The 18,877-nt window shown below is 40.7% G+C and overlaps 1 protein-coding gene across 8 annotated transcripts in view; it reads right to left on the bottom strand.

Annotated features, from left to right (window-relative positions):
- Window positions 1-213: 213 nt before the first annotated feature.
- ephb3b (eph receptor B3b) overlaps window positions 214-18,877 on the bottom strand; it is an 86,852-nt gene continuing 68,188 nt past the window's right edge. For 6 of the 8 annotated variants that reach the window (XM_088077660.1, XM_088077656.1, XM_088077659.1 and 3 more), the window contains exons 13-16: window positions 11,269-11,418; window positions 10,574-10,773; window positions 7,512-7,667; window positions 214-4,592 (exon numbers count right to left, since the gene is read on the bottom strand). In XM_088077660.1, the coding sequence (XP_087933786.1) occupies window positions 4,484-4,592; window positions 7,512-7,667; window positions 10,574-10,773; window positions 11,269-11,418 (615 nt within the window). In that variant the 3' untranslated portion in view covers window positions 214-4,483. The remainder of the gene's footprint in view (window positions 4,593-7,511; window positions 7,668-10,573; window positions 10,774-11,268; window positions 11,419-18,877) is intronic. The other 2 variants (XM_088077662.1, XM_088077661.1) reach the window with 1 other exon arrangement.

Genomic DNA, 18,877 nt, shown 5'->3' on the forward strand with positions numbered 1-18,877 from the left:
CTGTAGAACATGTGTGATTATGTGGGGTCCGGGTGGAGGGATGGAGAGATATCTAGGTACTGGTTGGCTAGAGGGAAGTTCACCACAGTTTATCTACACATACTACCCACCTTGTTTTGATCCTAAGCTGTTCGAAATTGGCAAAGTATCCCTTTAAGTCTAAATGAAACAATCATCAGTTCAAAACACAACATAAAGACTCAGGAGATCAGGTCACATTTCTTAAATAATTTAATTGCAAAAGGGTCTTTTAAAAATATTTCTACAAGAATGCATCATCATTTTTTAGTAATTTGTTGTGTATGTCTGCACCATTAAATACATCTTAATGCTTTTCCAAAGAGGAATTAACAATTTTCAGCGCTTTACTCCCCTCGCAATTCACTATACATGTACAGTACTCTCTGAAACATCTCGCACTTCTATGTATGTAGAGGGGGTTTTCAAAAGTGACCAAAAGACAGATGTGGGGTGAGCTTGTTAGAAGACAGAAGAAAAGACAGTACGGTATATTTATTTAAAACAGACAACTGAAGAAAAGAAAGCTGTAAGGGAAGGGGTTTCCGTGGAGGGTGCGTGTGTGTCTGTGTGTGTTTGACCATCTGTAACATAGAGAAAGAAAGGTGGAAGGAATGTTGGGAAAGTTTGAATCCTATTGGCACACAAAGAGATAACCACATCTGAAAAAGCCTAAACTTTGCTGATCAAAGTGTTTCTGTATAAATTGGCAATCCTTTTAGTATACACACACACACACACACACACACACACACACATATACACACACATACACAAAACACAACAGTCCATCTTAATTTCAGCAACGTGCAGTGAGAGGGAGTTTCTCTCCTCTCTGTGAATGTTAAGTATTACACACTTCCATGAATGTGTAAAACATCCACTTAAAGATTAATTGTTTGCAGTTGATGTGGTGGCAGTTTAATCATTTTAAGATGCGCAACAGTGCCAGTTGAGCTCATCACTCACAGCCGGTTGACTTTGGTGAACACAACTCCAGACCCCAGCGCGCCATGTGCACCTCATCAATAGTTGATGCAAGCTCCGAAGCACTGCCATTTTTCATGAGTGGGCATGTCTGCCATCTGATTGTGTTTAGCCTCCATATGCCCCCCTTCTCAATTTTTATGCTCATCAACTGTGTCTTATTTTTGTGCCACATGCGACTTTGCAACAGTGGGGTTTTAGCTGATTGAATGATTGAGCTGAGTGCAGGGAGAGGGAGTAATATTGTATATTCCTGGAAGACTTTGGGTGAAAGTGAGCTTCTGATTGCATTAATTCTCCTTTTCTCTCATTTCCTTAAGTAGACGCTGTCACTTTTGTCCAATCAAAATCTTGTTTCACTTTGGGTAGAGACAAAATAATTCCGCAGAATGAAATCAGGAACACTGTTTGTTCATCTAACAGGCACTTTTGACAATTTCCCATCATAACAAATCATTTTGACGAAACCTGCGCCTCTGATTCTCAGTCATTGTATCAGACACAGACACTGATGAAAAAAGTTTAGGATGTGAGACTTATTTCCCGTGTAGTTTGAGTACACAACAGTCAAATAACTACTTGATTGTGTACTACAGCTGTTACAGGTTAGTAAGCCCTTTACTAGCAGTGTACTAGCAGTAGTGAAAACATCTGTATACGGAATGAGATGAAACAATATAAAACGGGGAACACATTGTTGTTTTGCATAATATCCCCCATGGCTTCTGAAGGGACTTTAAAAGAGACTGACATAAGTAATATGGAAAGACAGGCTGCATGGCCACTAACATCACGCTATCATTACACGCCTAACTAATAATATTCACATATTGCATTGATTAGCTCCAACCCCAAATGATACAGAGACTGTTTGGAAGATCACACCAATGATGCAGCCCCATCCCTTAATCCACTACCTTTAAACACCCCTATGTGACATTGCAAATAGTGCAGTCTCCGTGATGCAGCTGCTATCATTTAGGATGAGGGGGTCTGCAGATTTTGGCTGTCTGCGTGCCAGGGCTGTTGATCCTGCATTGTACTAATCATGCAGCAGGCTGAGCTGAGACAGGATGATTGCAGGCCAGACAGGAAATGAAGAGAGATAATGATAGGTCAGCCCGCCGTATGTCTGCGCTCGCTACACGCTCACGTCCTCGCAATGCCAGATTGGCTGCCGCATTAATCGACCTGACAGACAGGGACCAATAGGTTTCTCTGATGGCTCTGGGTTCTCTGATGAGGATCCTGATGCAGGGGGCGGGGGGGAAACTGCAGGTCTAGTGATGGTTTTCTGCCTTTAGGGCAGTTGAAATGATTGGCAGGTAGTCTGTATAAACTCTGACCTTCCCCTTTAACAGTCTAACACGAGATGGGTGGGAGGACCCAGTTGTTGGAGGTGACAGTAAATAAGTTAAATGAAAACCTCGGTTAAACAAAGGGATGTTTTTGAGTGGTTTGTTGGAGGTTTTGAATTGGAAAAAATAAATGTGCCTAGAAGACTATTAGTAACAGTTCACTGTTTCACAGATGCTCTTTGTGTTGAGAATGAGAATAGATTGGGGAAGCTTAATATCCAGTTCAGGTGGCACACAAACTTGACCACACCTACACAGACACTCAACGACAATGGACGGAGAGCAAAAGGGCGCTATGTTACTACCAGCAGTCCAACCACAGGTGTTGTTCATCTCCTCCTCTCTACCTCCAGACATTCACTCATTCTCTCTCGTCTTACTTTCGGCTACTTTCACGCTGAATCAAACATTTCACAACAACCATTTTGTCAAAACACCGTTTTTTCTTTTGTTATTTATCGTATTTTTGTTACAAAACATGTACAGGCTGTTTAGAACAACAACAAAAATACAATATCCAATTTATATTCAATTTCTTTTGTTTAATATTCATCAATTCATTAGGTGAATCCTCTTGGAGTTTATCTTCCTTCTTATTGTTCCACTGTCCCAAATACAGTCCATCTGGGTGTTGGTGGGGGTTGGGGTTGGGTGGAGGGCGAGGTACAAATAAATACATAGGGCAGGATGTCAAGAAATTAAAACAAGAATTTTGATTATTTCTAAATCCAGATAATAGTAAGTAGAAAGTAAGGTGTCCATCGTGGTTTCTCTCAGTTTCTGCATGGTGCATATATATATAATTTCATATATATATATATGTATGTCCTAAGTTCATTTTTTTGGATTCAATAAAAAAGAATGTTTAACAGTTGTCCACAGAATATAGCGTAATTGTTTCAGATATATTTGCTCCATGTCACGGTTCAGTTCATGCGTTAATTCTCCACGGTGGGCAAATAGCAGAAGCTGTATTGTACAGTATACTCGTGTGCAACTTGACACACCCGCACATCCAAGCACACTTAATCACACATACACGCACACATGCGCACGCACACATACAAAAACCCACACAGAAGGCCAAGTGGTCTTTCTATAGTGTTGCCACAGTCCTCGTCTCCCCTTCATCACATAAAGCGTCCAGCAAGGGGGGGTACTTGGGTTTGACCGGCCACTTTGAAACCACAAATCTCCCAAAAAATGTGTAAGAAAGCCAAAAAACAAAGAAGAAAAAATGCGTGTGGACAAACAAAAACAAAACCTTTTTTTTGTGTGTGTGTAAAAACACAGTTGATGAGCAGGTGATTCCAAGCTGTGGAGCTATCCTGAGTCACTTCAGGTCAGAGTAGGGAGGTCATCTTGTGACCTTTGAGGATTCAGCAGCCAAAACAAGTGTCCAAAAATGTGGCTGCCTTCCTTTGACCTTTTTGACCTCTGTCATCCTCTTGACCTTTGACCTCAGCCCATCATAAATCCTCTTCCACCACCTCGCCCTTCTCCAGCAAGTGCCCGTTTAGATAACACCTTCAATATGAAGATGGAGAACGACACACACGTGCACAGTAAAACAACCTCTATCAGAGAAAGAACAGTCTTCGATCTCCTGCGTTTCTGAAACACTTCTGTGTCTTGTTCCACTCGTTTGTGTGAACATTTTTTCACTTTTTTTATTCTTTACTATGTGTTACGTCCATCAAAGCTGGGTCGAGAGGTCACAGGGAGGGGCTCTTGCGTGAGGATCAGAGTGTGACATTTCAGTTACAGGGCTAAGGCCAACCTCACTAAAACACACATGCATGCAAACGTCAACCCACACCAGAGCTGGTGAGGCACGCATGGGATATAAGGGGGTTCTTCCTCTTTCAAAAACACACAAATTCTGATTGGATGGAAAAAGAAACAATGACGAATAACAAAAAAAGCAGGAACAGGAAATGGAAGTGGTAGTGAAATAAAGAAAAAATAGTCAGAGGCACTGCAAGCCAGTTTCATAGCATCTAATTGGCAGAGATGGGTCAGGCAGCTAGGGTTTTCCAATGGCTCTCTCTGGCACAGTTCCTCCCCCCTTTTTTCCTGTCTGGCTGTCCTTCGACTGCATCGGTCTGTTGTCCTGTCGCTCACACCTGGACAGGAAGTGTTTGGTTCATCTGTAGTCTCATGTCCTGAATGCTACCAAGTATCTTCTTCTGATGGCCAGCCAACGTAACCCCTATCCGCAGCAAGTCCCTGTAGAGTGAGAAAAAAGGAGGAGAAAATAAGAACAGGTGGCTCGGTGGTAAAAAAAAAAAAAAAAAAGTAGGCAAACATCACATGTCTGAAGTTAGAGTGCAGATTTCACTTTTCACTTATAAGTAAACACCCGCTCCACCAGGTGGGAACAGGAACAGGCAAGCACCTTGGCAATCACCCTTAAAATGGCTTCCAGAGGGTATGTCAACAGAATAGGGACACTCATCCAGCTATAGTTAATGTTGGTCTTAATGCAGCATAGTTGTGTTGCCCGGCAGGTGGGCAAGAGGAGGGGAGTCAAAGGGCCATAATGTGATAGTTAATGATTAAAGAGCATACTTAAGCTACTGTTTGGCAGCTGGCAGACTTCACAGAGTCACAGGCACTTAGCTACAAAAACAGGAAAGATTTTTTTCTTTTTAAATACTAGAAAGATTACTCAGTTAGGAGCCTGTCATTCATACTTAGAATGGGTCTATGTGTCAGTGAATCAGCTTTAACTTGGCTACTGTTACACAACATTCCTCTCAGTGCTTAAAAATATCCATTAAAAACTACAGCAAAAGAGACTGTAAATTATTCTTTTAGCCGAGGGCTCACATCAGCTAATGCGTGATCTTTAGAGTAAGTAGACGGCCTTGACCTCAAGTTGAGGGTACAGTGGGTAAATATGAAAATATTGACATACAATTGACATTACTACACCATTACAAAGGCCTGGGAGAGCGCTCCTGCTTTGGCCGTTATTAGTCAGACGGCATATCTAATCATCATGGCTATGTTGGTTTAACGCTGTACAATTATATCATGAGAACCTGTCTTTTCCGCTCGCTTGTTTGATTTCCCTAGTCGATAGCTGAGGAGAGAGTGGACGGCGTCTGGGACCGCGATTAGCTGACTGTTGGGGCTCTGCACAGTCTGCGTCTTCTCCGTTCAGTCACACATACACCCACGCGCACACACACATGCACACTAACAAATACAGCATAATCTAATATCACACGCAGACATCATCCACTCTGCTTGTCTCAACTACTTCATGGCCCCATTCATTTTAGTGCAGAAGTGTGCACCTTTACACACACACACACACAAGCACACACATACAGAGCATACATGTGCACGCACAAATCCACGCCGCACATCCATCCTCTCCAAAGCCAAATAAGGGTGCATCACTGCAATTTCACACAAATAAATAGTTTTTTTTTTTTTATATATTTCACCATCCCCATCAGTGCAGCGATGGAGGATGAAATGATAATAAATGGGCACCATTAGAGGAATTACTGGCCATTAAGGGCAACAGAGAGCCACAGTACACCACACCTGTCAGCCTGGCCAAATTGAAACAAATTACCCCCACCTCCATTGCCTATTATGCAGCTAATGAGGATAATTTATTTATCATTATAATCCAAATTCATTTATTTGATCATCACTGGCTTCCAATTTTCATGACTTCCATTACATCATTTCCTGTTTGTAAACACAGCAGACGGTGGGGGAGTCGTCAAGGTCAACTGGATATTGTAGTTAAGGAAGCAGAAATGAGTGCTTGCTGAAAAATTGTACTGCACTGTTAAACTGTGTTTGTTGATTGTGGATCAGAATTATGGCTTTTTGTATGATACTGTACAATGGCTTTTTGTCTGGCACACCATACTATGACTTTTTTTCTTGACTATATTATGGCAGTTTAAACACACTATTTATTATTTTTTCATTGCTATGACAAGGCAATTGTATAGGAGGTCATGAAAAATCATGACAAAGTGACATATACATCATAGTATAGTATGTCATATAAAATTATGATAAAACGTTACGGTAAAACATGTAATGAAAAATCATGAAAAACAAATGTTAGTGAAATATGTCGTGAAAATTCATGCAAACATGTCAAAGAATAGTAGGTAATGGAAAAATCATGAAAAAAGGCATAGGATGGTATGTCATTGAAAATGAAGGAAAAAATTAATATATGTATATTAATGTATATCATAAAAAATCATGAAAAAACTGTACTACAACATGTCATCAAAAATAATTAAAAAAAACGTCATACGATAGTATGTCATAAAAACTCTCAAACATTTCATAGCAATATGTCATCCAAGTCATGAAAGAAAGTTAAGTAAAGAATGTCATCAAAAATTAGTAGTATATTGTTGTTCAAAAAATCATCAAAAACAACATAGTATAGTATGTCGTTCAAGAAATCATCAAAACCATCATAGTATAGTATGTCGTCCAAAAATCATTAAAAACGTCATAGTACACTATGTCATCAAAAATCAGGAAAAACATCATAGCAGTCTGATGTGAAAAATCATGCATTAAAAGGTAGCAGTATACTATGTTGTGAAAATCATGAAAAAAAGATTACAGTTTAGTTTTTTGTTGAAAAATTATGCAAAAACGTCACTGTATTGTATGTTGTGAAAAATCATGCAAAAATTGTCATAGTATAGTATGTTGTCAAAAATCCTACAGAAACCTCAAAGTAGACTATGTCTTTAAAATCATGCAAAAAAAACCCCCAAAAAACAGAATAGTATGTTGTCAAAAATCATGAAAAAAGTCATAGTATACGAAGCCTACTCAAAGTGCCTACTAAACACAAATGTAGTTGTGCAGCAAAATGGTCCCTGACAGCGTTTTCCCATTCTATCTGATGCTTTTGGGTGAATATTGATACCTAAATGTGTATGTATGTATTTCTTTATGTCTGTAATTAATTTGATGTCTGAACCTATTCAGAGCCCCCTTTTCACATGTTATCATGTTTATTTTAGCCACAAGACTATTTTTATTCGCTCAAGGTCAATCTGGACCACACCAATTTGACTCTCAGACTCAGCCCAGTCAATCACTTCAAGCCTGATTAGCTAACTCCACTCCCTCTCCACTCACTCGGCTGTCATCTGTGCCACCAGGTCAAAGGACGCAAATCCAGCGTTGACAAAGTTGTCACGGTAGCGGCTCATCTTGATGGCGTCCAGCCAGTCCCCCACAGTAGTGAAAGTGGTATAGTCAGGCACACAGCGATCAAGCAAGGGCTGGGATACCCTACATTGGGGAGAGGGGGAGGAGGGAGAAAGAGAAACAGAGAGAGAGAGAGGGTTAAGGTCGTCACTCTACTGCCTCTACCGGCCAACCTCACCCCCAAACGCCCCCCGCTGAGCGCCACCTCTCCATCTCTCTTCTCCCCTCTCCTCTCCTCTCCTCCACATGTAGGAGCTGTGTGTTGGGGGGTGGGTGAGTGGGGGGGGTCACTTTTATGACTGGGGAGAGACTGGCTGGAGGCGTGGGTGGTGGTGCTGCAGCTGGTAAGGCAAGGTGGTGTGTGTTCATAGAGCAGATGTCAAATCTTGCCTTGAATGATGACCACAAACATTGAAACGTACAAGGAACAAATGTGGTTTAAATCTGATCTGAGAAGATTGGATTCCTTGCGGTTTTTCCAAGTCAGCTCAAATCAGATTTGGTCTCCATGTATGAACATGAGTTTAATGAGTAGGCAATAAGCCACAAGTGTCATAGTACATTGTTGATGCATGTACAGTACACTGACTCAGGGTGTGTTTGAACATAAACGCATATGTTCTGGAGCATCACCTGAGGTTAGCTGGACAAAAGGCTGCAACACAATCTCACACAGGTGGAAAGACACATTGCTTGAGAATGCTTAGTGACAATGGATAAGTATGAGGGATGTAAATACATTGTAGTGTGTGTGGTTGCATGGTATATCTGACTCATGCACACACTGCCAGTAAGATGGAAGGTGTAGCTCACAAACCTGCAAGCATGTTTGACTGTGCATCGGTATGCATATGAATATACTGTAATTAGTTGTGAGGCTGTTTCTTTAATCGTGCGTGAGTGTCTATCCTTGAAAATGTGTTTGAGTGTGCATTTGCATGTTCCTGCACACCTGTTGACAGCCCAAAAGGTCCTTTTAAAGAAGAACCTCATGTGCTGATCAATGCTGTAGATAGAGAGGCCACCTTGGGAGTTTTAATAAAACTGTGCTACAACTCAGGGAGAAATGGAGCGGATGAACAAGAGGTAGAGGAGGGAGACAGGGAGGTGTGGGGGGAGCTGAAGGAGGAGAAACAGATGAGGGAGCAAGCTAAAGAGAAAGAGCGCCACTGTCTCCCCTTCTCTCTGCTCTGTTGATTCCTGTCATCCTTTTTGATGGCATTAGATTCATTAACAATTAAAAGAGGAATGGAGAGAGAAAGAGGGAGAAAAGAGAACAGGCATAGAGGGGGGAGTTAATAACAGTGATACAGAGGCTCCATTGAGTGGTGTAGATGGAGTGATTTTTAATAAGGCTTGTGCTTCTGAGCCCAAGGCCTCGGGCCGTCGTTAACGCCAGGCTATGGCTTCTCTTAATGGAGTATTGTTAGTCGTCCTCCTCTAAAGTTGGCTTCAAAAGGGTCCAGACCGTTGTGGGCCACATGTGAGCCACAAGCAGAAACACAGCAGGAACGCTGGGTAATATTGTACTCAAACTAGACAGTTACAGGCAAGCCTAAATTCAAGGTCAGGTTGGGACTGTCAAAGTTCCTCTTACGCAGCACACACTTGGAAACAGGAATATGGTCGACGGCAGACAGACCGTCTGGACACCACAGTCCTTTTACCATCCTGCTTTCATCCATTGAAATGATTTCCAGTTTACAGTCTACCATCTGCTTGCATCCATGTGAATGCAGCATTATGTATATTTTTAAGAACTTTAGAGAGTATGAATTTCTGCTTTCACAACCGAGACTCAACAATAGGCCGATAAACACAGAAATGACACTGGTGCCAGAAGCCAAACATCACCAAACGTCATTTGTTCATTCCACTTTACACCTACAATCCAGTATGCAGTCATGCCAAGTCTGCATAACACACACAACCAAAGGCCTTTTATCCCAGACAGTGTTAGCTAACCTCCAGCCACCCTTCAATGCCGACCAGGACGGCGGTATCATCTCTCACTCCTCCCTTGTTAGATCTGTCGGCAGGAGGCCACCTCTCCGCTGGCCCGTTTAAAATCTCGTTAGTGGCTAATTAAAAGGCGCTCCCATCTCTTTTTTGCATCGCCTTAATCGAGCTAATTAACCGCAAGCCTAATCTTCTAAGAACGTCACTCTGGTGGCCAACCGAGACCCTGGTTTCCCCCCTGAGCCCAAACCAGGATTGTCTATGGCCCTCCCTCAAGACAGAAAGACCCTGATGCAGGGACAGATAGGTAGGTCATCCCCCCCTCCCTATCACTCCGACTCTGCCACCTTCTATCCTCTAAATTCTTTCCAAGAAACAGGTTGCGGAGCAAGGTAGTTCAGCTAAATGTAGATGTGACATCATTGATTGAGCTCCCAGTTGGTGGAGTCGCTTTAAGGGCTGTATTGAGCCATGTTAATTTGGATTTGCATAATGGCCCAAGCTGCATTTGTGAGAACTAAAGAGTTGCATGGGAAGAAATCTGCACCTTATAGGAGTTAAGAGATTGTTACAGCTGAGTCAGAGTGACTCACAAACACCGTATCTACTTGGATAACGAATATTTGAACAGTGGAAATCGTTATCGCGGTTGCACGGCTCAGGGGCAAATAAAATGGCTTGGCCAGTGCTCTCACGGCTGAAAAGTCAAGTGACTTAATTCGATAAACTAATGACCTATTACTGTAATCTATCACAAGTCCAGCAGGTCTCCTCCAAATATGAGTGAAGTTTTTTAGAAAGCAATCAGCACTAATATCCATTTTGCAATGACCATGCTAAGACATTACTGCCCTTTAGGAAGATCACTAATCAGCCCAATAAAACCCAACAAGAACCTCCAGAGAAACTATGAGAAAAAGCACCACAGTTTCTATTTCTATTATCACCAGCTTTACTTAGCATACGTAAGATACAAGATTTGCGTTAAAGCTTTTCCAACATACTTTTTATATCAGAATATTAAAACTTACCCAGTGGACTGTGTGCTGTTAGTGACCACCTTGAGGCTGGCAGCATTGCGGATAAGCTTATCCAGTGTGGCCACAATCTGGGTGAATTTGGGTCGCAGGTTTCTCTCTTTCACCCAGCAGTCCAACATGAGTTGGTGCAGTGCTGTGGGGCAGTCCATGGGTGGGGGCAGTCGATAGTCTTGCTCCACGGCATTTATCACCTAAGAAAGGACAAAAGAGAAATCACAATCACGTTTAATCACTGAGTACGGTGTAGAGGGAGGATGGAACACAAGGAGAGAGATGGGTTGATGAAAATAGCAAGTGAGGGAGGACAGAGGAGGATGAATGAGGGAAATGATGGGAGAGTAAGAGATAAACAGGAAAAATGCTTTAGGGAATGCATACTAATAAGTGCCACAGAAAGATCAACTTTGAGTGGTAGTTACGGGCGGGTATATATAGAAAAAAATGGCTTTTGTGTGATAGAAGTGATAGCAGAAGTGGTTAAAACTCTTCTTTCATATTCACATTTACATCTTCAAGTACAAAGTGCTGCTGTTTAATGCTGAATATTTCAACAGAATTACTTTTTTACCACTAACACACACGTATATGTATATACATATATGAGTGTGTGTGTGTGTGTGTGTCACCTTTAGTAACCATGTATCACATTATGTAAAACAAAAAATATCTGCTTCATATCTGCTTACATCTTGATTGCTCATGTCCCAGTACGGCCGCTCGCCATATGACATCACTTCCCACATGACGATGCCGTAGCTCCACACATCGCTGGCTGAAGTGAACTTCCTGTAGGCGATCGCCTCTGGAGCCGTCCAGCGAATGGGGATCTTTCCCCCCTGTGGATATGCGAATGAGTAGGTGAGCATGAAATACTGGAGGGATGGAGCACAAACACAGAGTCACACACATACAAGAGGGAGAGAGAGGGTGAGAAAAACACAGTCTAAGGGAAATGTTGATGCACAACACATGGGCACATGCTGCACGACCCAAACACCACATACACACAAGGTTAGTAAGACAGTTACAGAAAATGACAGATGTACAAACACTTGAAACTAGAAGAATATTTAATGCGCTACAAACTGTAGTTTTCAACATCAATATATCACCATCATAGAATGGCTCATATTACCACCAGATTGTTTTTTTACCGTTAGTAAGGTATGAAATAAATACTTGACAAAGAAATGATGTTGCAAGATATTGGATGAGATATTATGCTGTGATATATTTTTTAAAGCTTTTTTATGACATACTTTGATGTTTTTGTATTATCTTTGATTACATAGTATTGTACAAGTATGTTTTTGGTGAGTTTTGATTTTTGAACGACATACTAAACTTAAACATTTTGGATGATTTTTGAAAGATGTGCTATACTATGACGTTTTTGACGATTTTCGGACGTCATACTGTACAATGAGATTGTTGATGATTTTTGGACAACATAAGACACTAACGTTTTTGACGACTTTAAGATGTCATACTATACTTTGACGTTTTTGTTGAATTTTGGTTGATATACTATGCTATGTTGTTTTTGATGATTTTTGGACAACATACTATACTATGACGGTTTTAATGGTTTTGGGAAGACATATAGTATAACGTTTTTGATGATGTTTGAATGACATACTGTACTGTGACATTTTTCACAGAAAACGCTATGTAGTGTAAAAAACATTACTAGTTACTGATGTTCTGTTTCCTGTTTTATGTTGTATTTTTACTCCTTGTGTGTAACCTGTGTTTTTTCTCTGTGTCTCCCTGTCTCTGTGTGTCTCTGTGTCTTGTGACTCCCAAGCCACTCAAGAAGAAGGTCCATGTTTATCCTCCCAGACACCAGCTCAAGCCCTTGCCCAAGGTCCCCTACAACCAGCTTGCCAGCCACCAGCTTCCCTCCCAGCAGACACCACAACCTCCCTCCCAGCAGACACCACAACCTCCGTCCCTGCTCCACGACTCCAGTCAGTGCCTTGGGTGATCCCCATCCCTGCTCCATGACTCCAGTTGGGACCTGGGCCAATCCCTGTCCCAGCTCCCCAAGTCCGGTTGGCGCCAGGACCGACCCCAGATTCAGCTCCTGTCTCTGCACCCCTGGACCGCAGCCCAGCTCCAGCGCCTCCCGCCCCCCCTGAACTGCTCAGCCCACCTGGACGGCCACCTTGCTGTCCCCCGGACTTCTTGTTCCCCCTCTGACCTGTTTTTTCCCCTCAGTCCTGCCCTCTTGTTTTCCCCAGATTTGCTCTGCCCTGCCCTTTTTGATTTGTTTACGCTTTATTGTACGCCATTGTTTTCTGGTCCGTCATGATTCGGGGGTTTTGTTATACTGTGGACTTTGTTTTGGGCTTTTCTTTCTTCTACTTTTTCCTTGTTTGTAGTTACTGATGTTTTGTTTCCTGTTTTATTTTGTATTTTTACTCCTTGTGTGTCACCTGTACTTTTTCTGTCTCCTTGTCTCTCTATCTCTTTGTGTGTTTCTGTGTCTCTCTCCCTGTCTCTGTGTTTCCCTGATTCTGTGTCCCTCCATCTCTGTTTCCTTGATTTGTTTCACCTGTGTTATCAATTTTTTACTGTCCTTCACTGTCGGTCTCCCCTGCACACGTGTTTCTCGTCTCATTTGCGCCAGCCTAGTGTTTCCAGCCACACCTATCGTCAACCAGTCCCTGTGTTTTATCCTTGGTCAGATCGACTGTTTTGCTCCTTGTTCCTGTTGTGCCTGCTGCTTTGTTACTCTTCTCCCTGCGGTGTTCCTGCCCTGTGTTTCACCTAAGTGCGTTTCATCAACCTGGTTTGTTTATGTTTAATTTTGCTTATGTTTTAATTTCTTCTTTGTATTTTGTATTGTCTGTTCTTTTGTGGATTGTCTTCAGCATTAAAGATAGCATTTGTTGTTTTGTTTGGTGTTCCTCAGAATTTAGAAAATGTTTTGGGCCTTTTTTACAACGTTCTTTAATATGGCGTATCTTGGCACGCTATTTTATACTTTTTTAAAGTGTTTTTAGCAGTTTTTGGGATATGCCATATTTTGACTTTTTTGCCATACTATAGCCTTGCCTTTTCTGCCATTTTTTCAAAATTCAATATTATGGTGTTTTTGGCCGTTTTTGCAACTTTCTTTGCTATGGCGTGTTTTGGCACGCTGTTCTATGCTGTTTTGAGGTGTTTTTAGCAGTTTTTGGGATATGCCATATTTTGACTTTTTTGCCATACTATAGCCTTGCCTTTTTGCTCATTTTTTCAGCATGCAATATTATGGTGTTTTTGGCCCTTTTTGCAACTTTCTTTATTATGGCATGTCTTGGCATGCTATTTCATGCTGTTTTGAGGTGTTTTTAGCAGTTTTTGGGATATGCCATATTTTGACTTTTTTGCCATACTATAGCCTTGCCTTTTCGGTCATTTTTTCAGCATGCAATATTATGGTGTTTTTGGCCCATTTTGCAACTTTCTTTGCTATGGCGTGTCTTGGCACGCTGTTCTATGCTGTTTTGAGGTATTTTTAGCAGTTTTTGGGATATGCCATATTTTGACTTTTTTGCCATACTATAGCCTTGCCTTTTTGGTCATTTTTTCAACATGCAATTTTATGGTGTTTTTGGCCGTTTTTGCAACTTTCTTTGCTATGGCGTGTCTTGGCACGCTGTTCTATGCTGTTTTGAGGTGTTTTTAGCAGTTTTTGGGATTTGCCATATTTTGACTTTTTTGCCATACTATAGCCTTGCCTTTTTGGTCATTTTTTCAACATGCAATTTTATGGTGTTTTTGGCCGTTTTTGCAACTTTCTTTGCTATGGCGTGTCTTGGCACGCTGTTCTATGCTGTTTTGAGGTGTTTTTAGCAGTTTTTGGGATATGCCATATTTTGACTTTTTTGCCATACTATAGCCTTGCCTTTTCTGCCATTTTTTCAGCATGCAATTTTATGGTGTTTTTGGCCGTTTTTGCAACTTTCTTTGCTATGGCGTGTCTTGGCACGCTGTTCTATGCTGTTTTGAGGTGTTTTTAGCAGTTTTTGGGATATGCCATATTTTGACTTTTTTGCCATACTATAGCCTTGCCTTTTTGGTCATTTTTTCAACATGCAATTTTATGGTGTTTTTGGCCGTTTTTGCAACTTTCTTTGCTATGGCGTGTCTTGGCACGCTGTTCTATGCTGTTTTGAGGTGTTTTTAGCAGTTTTTGGGATATGCCATATTTTGCCTTTTTTGCCATACTATAGCCTTGCCTTTTTGGTCATTTTTTTCAACATGCAATATTATGGTGTTTTTGGCCGTTTCTGCACCTTTCTTTGCTATGGCGTGTCTTGTACGCTGTTCTATGCTGTTTTGAGGTGTTTTTAGCAGTTTTTGGGATATGCCATATTTTGCCTTTTTTGCCATACTATAGCCTTGCCTTTTCTGCCATTTTTTCAGCATGCAATATTATGGTGTTTTTGGCCCTTTTTGCAACTTTCTTTGCTATGGCGTGTCTTGGCACGCTGTTCTATGCTGTTTTGAGGTGTTTTTAGCAGTTTTTGGGATATGCCATATTTTGACTTTTTTGCCATACTATAGCCTTGCCTTTTTGGTCATTTTTTCAACATGCAATTTTATGGTGTTTTTGGCCGTTTTTGCAACTTTCTTTGCTATGGCGTGTCTTGGCACGCTGTTCTATGCTGTTTTGAGGTGTTTTAGCAGTTTTGGGATATGCCATATTTTGCCTTTTTTGCCATACTATAGCCTTGCCTTTTCTGCCATTTTTTCAGCATGCAATATTATGGTGTTTTTGGCCCATTTTGCAACTTTCTTTGCTATGGCGTGTCTTGGCACGCTGTTCTATGCTGTTTTGAGGTGTTTTTAACAGTTTTTGGGATATGCCATATTTTGCCTTTTTTGCCATACTATAGCCTTGCCTTTTCTGCCATTTTTTCAGCATGCAATATTATGGTGTTTTTGGCCCATTTTGCAACTTTCTTTGCTATGGCGTGTCTTGGCACGCTGTTCTATGCTGTTTTGAGGTGTTTTTAGCAGTTTTTGGGATATGCCATATTTTGACTTTTTTGCCATACTATAGCCTTGCCTTTTTGGTCATTTTTTCAACATGCAATATTATGGTGTTTTTGGCCGTTTCTGCAACTTTCTTTGCTATGGCGTGTCTTGGCACGCTGTTCTATGCTGTTTTGAGGTGTTTTTAGCAGTTTTTGGGATATGCCATATTTTGACTTTTTTGCCATACTATAGCCTTGCCTTTTCTGCCATTTTTTCAGCATGCAATATTATGGTGTTTTTGGCCCATTTTGCAACTTTCTTTTGCTATGGCGTGTCTTGGAGCAGCTGTTCTATGCTGTTTTGAGGTGTTTTTAGCAGTTTTTGGGATATGCCATATTTTGACTTTTTTGCCATACTATAGCCTTGCCTTTTTGGTCATTTTTTCAACATGCAATTTTATGGTGTTTTTGGCCGTTTTTGCAACTTTCTTTGCTATGGCGTGTCTTGGCACGCTGTTCTATGCTGTTTTGAGGTGTTTTTAGCAGTTTTTGGGATATGCCATATTTTGCCTTTTTTGCCATACTATAGCCTTGCCTTTTTGGTCATTTTTTTCAACATGCAATATTATGGTGTTTTTGGCCGTTTCTGCAACTTTCTTTGCTATGGCGTGTCTTGGCACGCTGTTCTATGCTGTTTTGAGGTGTTTTTAGCAGTTTTTGGGATATGCCATATTTTGCCTTTTTTGCCATACTATAGCCTTGCCTTTTTGGTCATTTTTTCAACATGCAATATTATGGTGTTTTTGGCCATTTCTGCAACTTTCTTTACTATGGCGTGTCTTGGCACGCTGTTCTATGCTGTTTTGAGGTGTTTTTAGCAGTTTTTGGGATATGCCATATTTTGACTTTTTGCCATACTATAGCCTTGCCTTTTCTGCCATTTTTCAGCATGCAATATTATGGTGTTTTGGCCCATTTGCAACTTTCTTTGCTATATGGCGTGTCTTGGCACGCTGTTCTATGCTGTTTTGAGGTATTTTTAGCAGTTTTTGGGATATGCCATATTTTGACTTTTTTGCCATACTATAGCCTTGCCTTTTTGGTCATTTTTTCAACATGCAATATTATGGTGTTTTTGGCCGTTTCTGCAACTTTCTTTGCTATGGCGTGTCTTGGCACGCTGTTCTATGCTGTTTTGAGGTGTTTTTAGCAGTTTTTGGGATATGCCATATTTTGCCTTTTTTGCCATACTATCGCCTTGCCTTTTTGGTCATTTTTTTCAACATGCAATATTATGGTGTTTTTGGCCGTTTCTGCAACTTTCTTTGCTATGGCGTGTCTTGGCACGCTGTTCTATGCTGTTTTGAGGTGTTTTTAGCAGTTTTTGGGATATGCCATATTTTGCCTTTTTTGCCATACTATAGCCTTGCCTTTTCTGCCATTTTTTCAGCATGCAATATTATGGTGTTTTGGCCGTTTTGCAACTTTCTTTGCTATGGCGTGTCTTGGCACGCTATTTTCTGCTGTTTTGAGGTGTTTTTAGCAGTTTTTGGGATATGCCATATTTTGAGTTTTTTGCCATACTACAGCCTTGCCTTTTGGTCATTTTTCAACATGCAATATTATGGTGTTTTTGGCCCTTTTGCAACTTTCTTTGCTATGGCGTGTCTTGGCACGCTGTTCTATGCTGTTTTGAGGTGTTTTTAGCAGTTTTTGGGATTTGCCATATTTTGACTTTTTTGCCATACTATAGCCTTGCCTTTTTGGTCATTTTTTCAACATGCAATTTTATGGTGTTTTTGTCCGTTTCTGCAACTTTCTTTGCTATGGCGTGTCTTGGCACGCTGTTCTATGCTGTTTTGAGGTGTTTTTAGCAGTTTTTGGGATATGCCATATTTTGCCTTTTTGCCATACTATAGCCTTGCCTTTTGGTCATTTTTCAACATGCAATATTATGGTGTTTTTGGCCATTTCTGCAACTTTCTTTACTATGGCGTGTCTTGGCACGCTGTTCTATGCTGTTTTGAGGTGTTTTAGCAGTTTTTGGGATATGCCATATTTTGACTTTTTTGCCATACTATAGCCTTGCCTTTTTGCTCATTTTTCAACATGCAATATTATGTTTTTTAACAACTTTGCTCTTCTTGTAGTTTGTTGCTATTTGAGGTGTTTTTAACAGTTTTGGGATTTGCCATATTTTGACTTTTTTGCCATACTATAGCCTTGCCTTTTTGGTCATTTTTTCAACATGCAATATTATGGTGTTTTGGCTTTCTGCAACTTTCTTTGCTATGATGTGTCTTGATTTGTTCTATGTTGTTTTGAGGTGTTTTAGCAGTTTTTGGGATATGCCATATTTTGCCTTTTTGCCATACTATAGCCTTGCCTTTTGGTCATTTTCAACATGCAATATTATGGTGTTTTTGGCCATTTCTGCAACTTTCTTTACTATATGTGTCTTGGCACGCTGTTCTATGTTGTTTTGAGGTGTTTTTAGCAGTTTTTGGGATATGCCATATTTTGACTTTTTGCCATACTATAGCCTTGCCTTTTCTGCCATTTTTTCAACATGCAATATTATGGTGTTTTGGCCCATTTTGCAACTTTCTTTGCTATGGCGTGTCTTGGCACGCTGTTCTATGCTTGTTTTGAGGTGTTTTTAGCAGTTTTTGGGATATGCCATATTTTGACTTTTTTGCCATACTATAGCCTTGCCTTTTCTGCCATTTTTTCAGCATGCAATATTATGGTGTTTTTGGTATTTTGCAACTTTCTTTGCTATATGGCGTGTCTTGGGACGCTATTTTATGCTGTTTTGAGGTGTTTTTAGCAGTTTTTGGGATATGACATATTTTGACTTTTTTGCCTTACTATAGCCTTGCCTTTTTGGTCATATTTTCAACATGCAATATTATGGTGTTTTTGGCTGTTTTTGCAACTTTCTTTGCTATGGCGTGTCTTGCTGTTCTATCTGTTTTGAGGTGTTTTAGCAGTTTTTGGGATTTGCCATATTTTGAGTTTTTTTTGCCATACTATAGCCTTGCCTTTTTGGTCATTTTCAACATGCAATATTATGGTGTTTTGGTTTTTCTGCAACTTTCTTTGCTATGGCGTGTCTTTGGCACGCTGTTCTATCTGTTTTGAGGTGTTTTAGCAGTTTTTGGATATGCCATATTTTGCCTTTTTGCCATACTATAGCCTTGCCTTTTGGTCATTTTTTCAACATGCAATATTATGGTGTTTTGGCCATTTCTGCAACTTTCTTTACTATGGCGTGTCTTGTTGTTCTATGTTGTTTTGAGGTGTTTTAGCAGTTTTTGGGATA

The sequence above is a fragment of the Plectropomus leopardus genome, chromosome 5 (genome assembly GCF_026936395.1).
Source record: "Plectropomus leopardus strain MGB_pleo_1.0 chromosome 5, ASM2693639v1, whole genome shotgun sequence".
NCBI lineage: Eukaryota > Metazoa > Chordata > Actinopteri > Perciformes > Serranidae > Plectropomus > Plectropomus leopardus.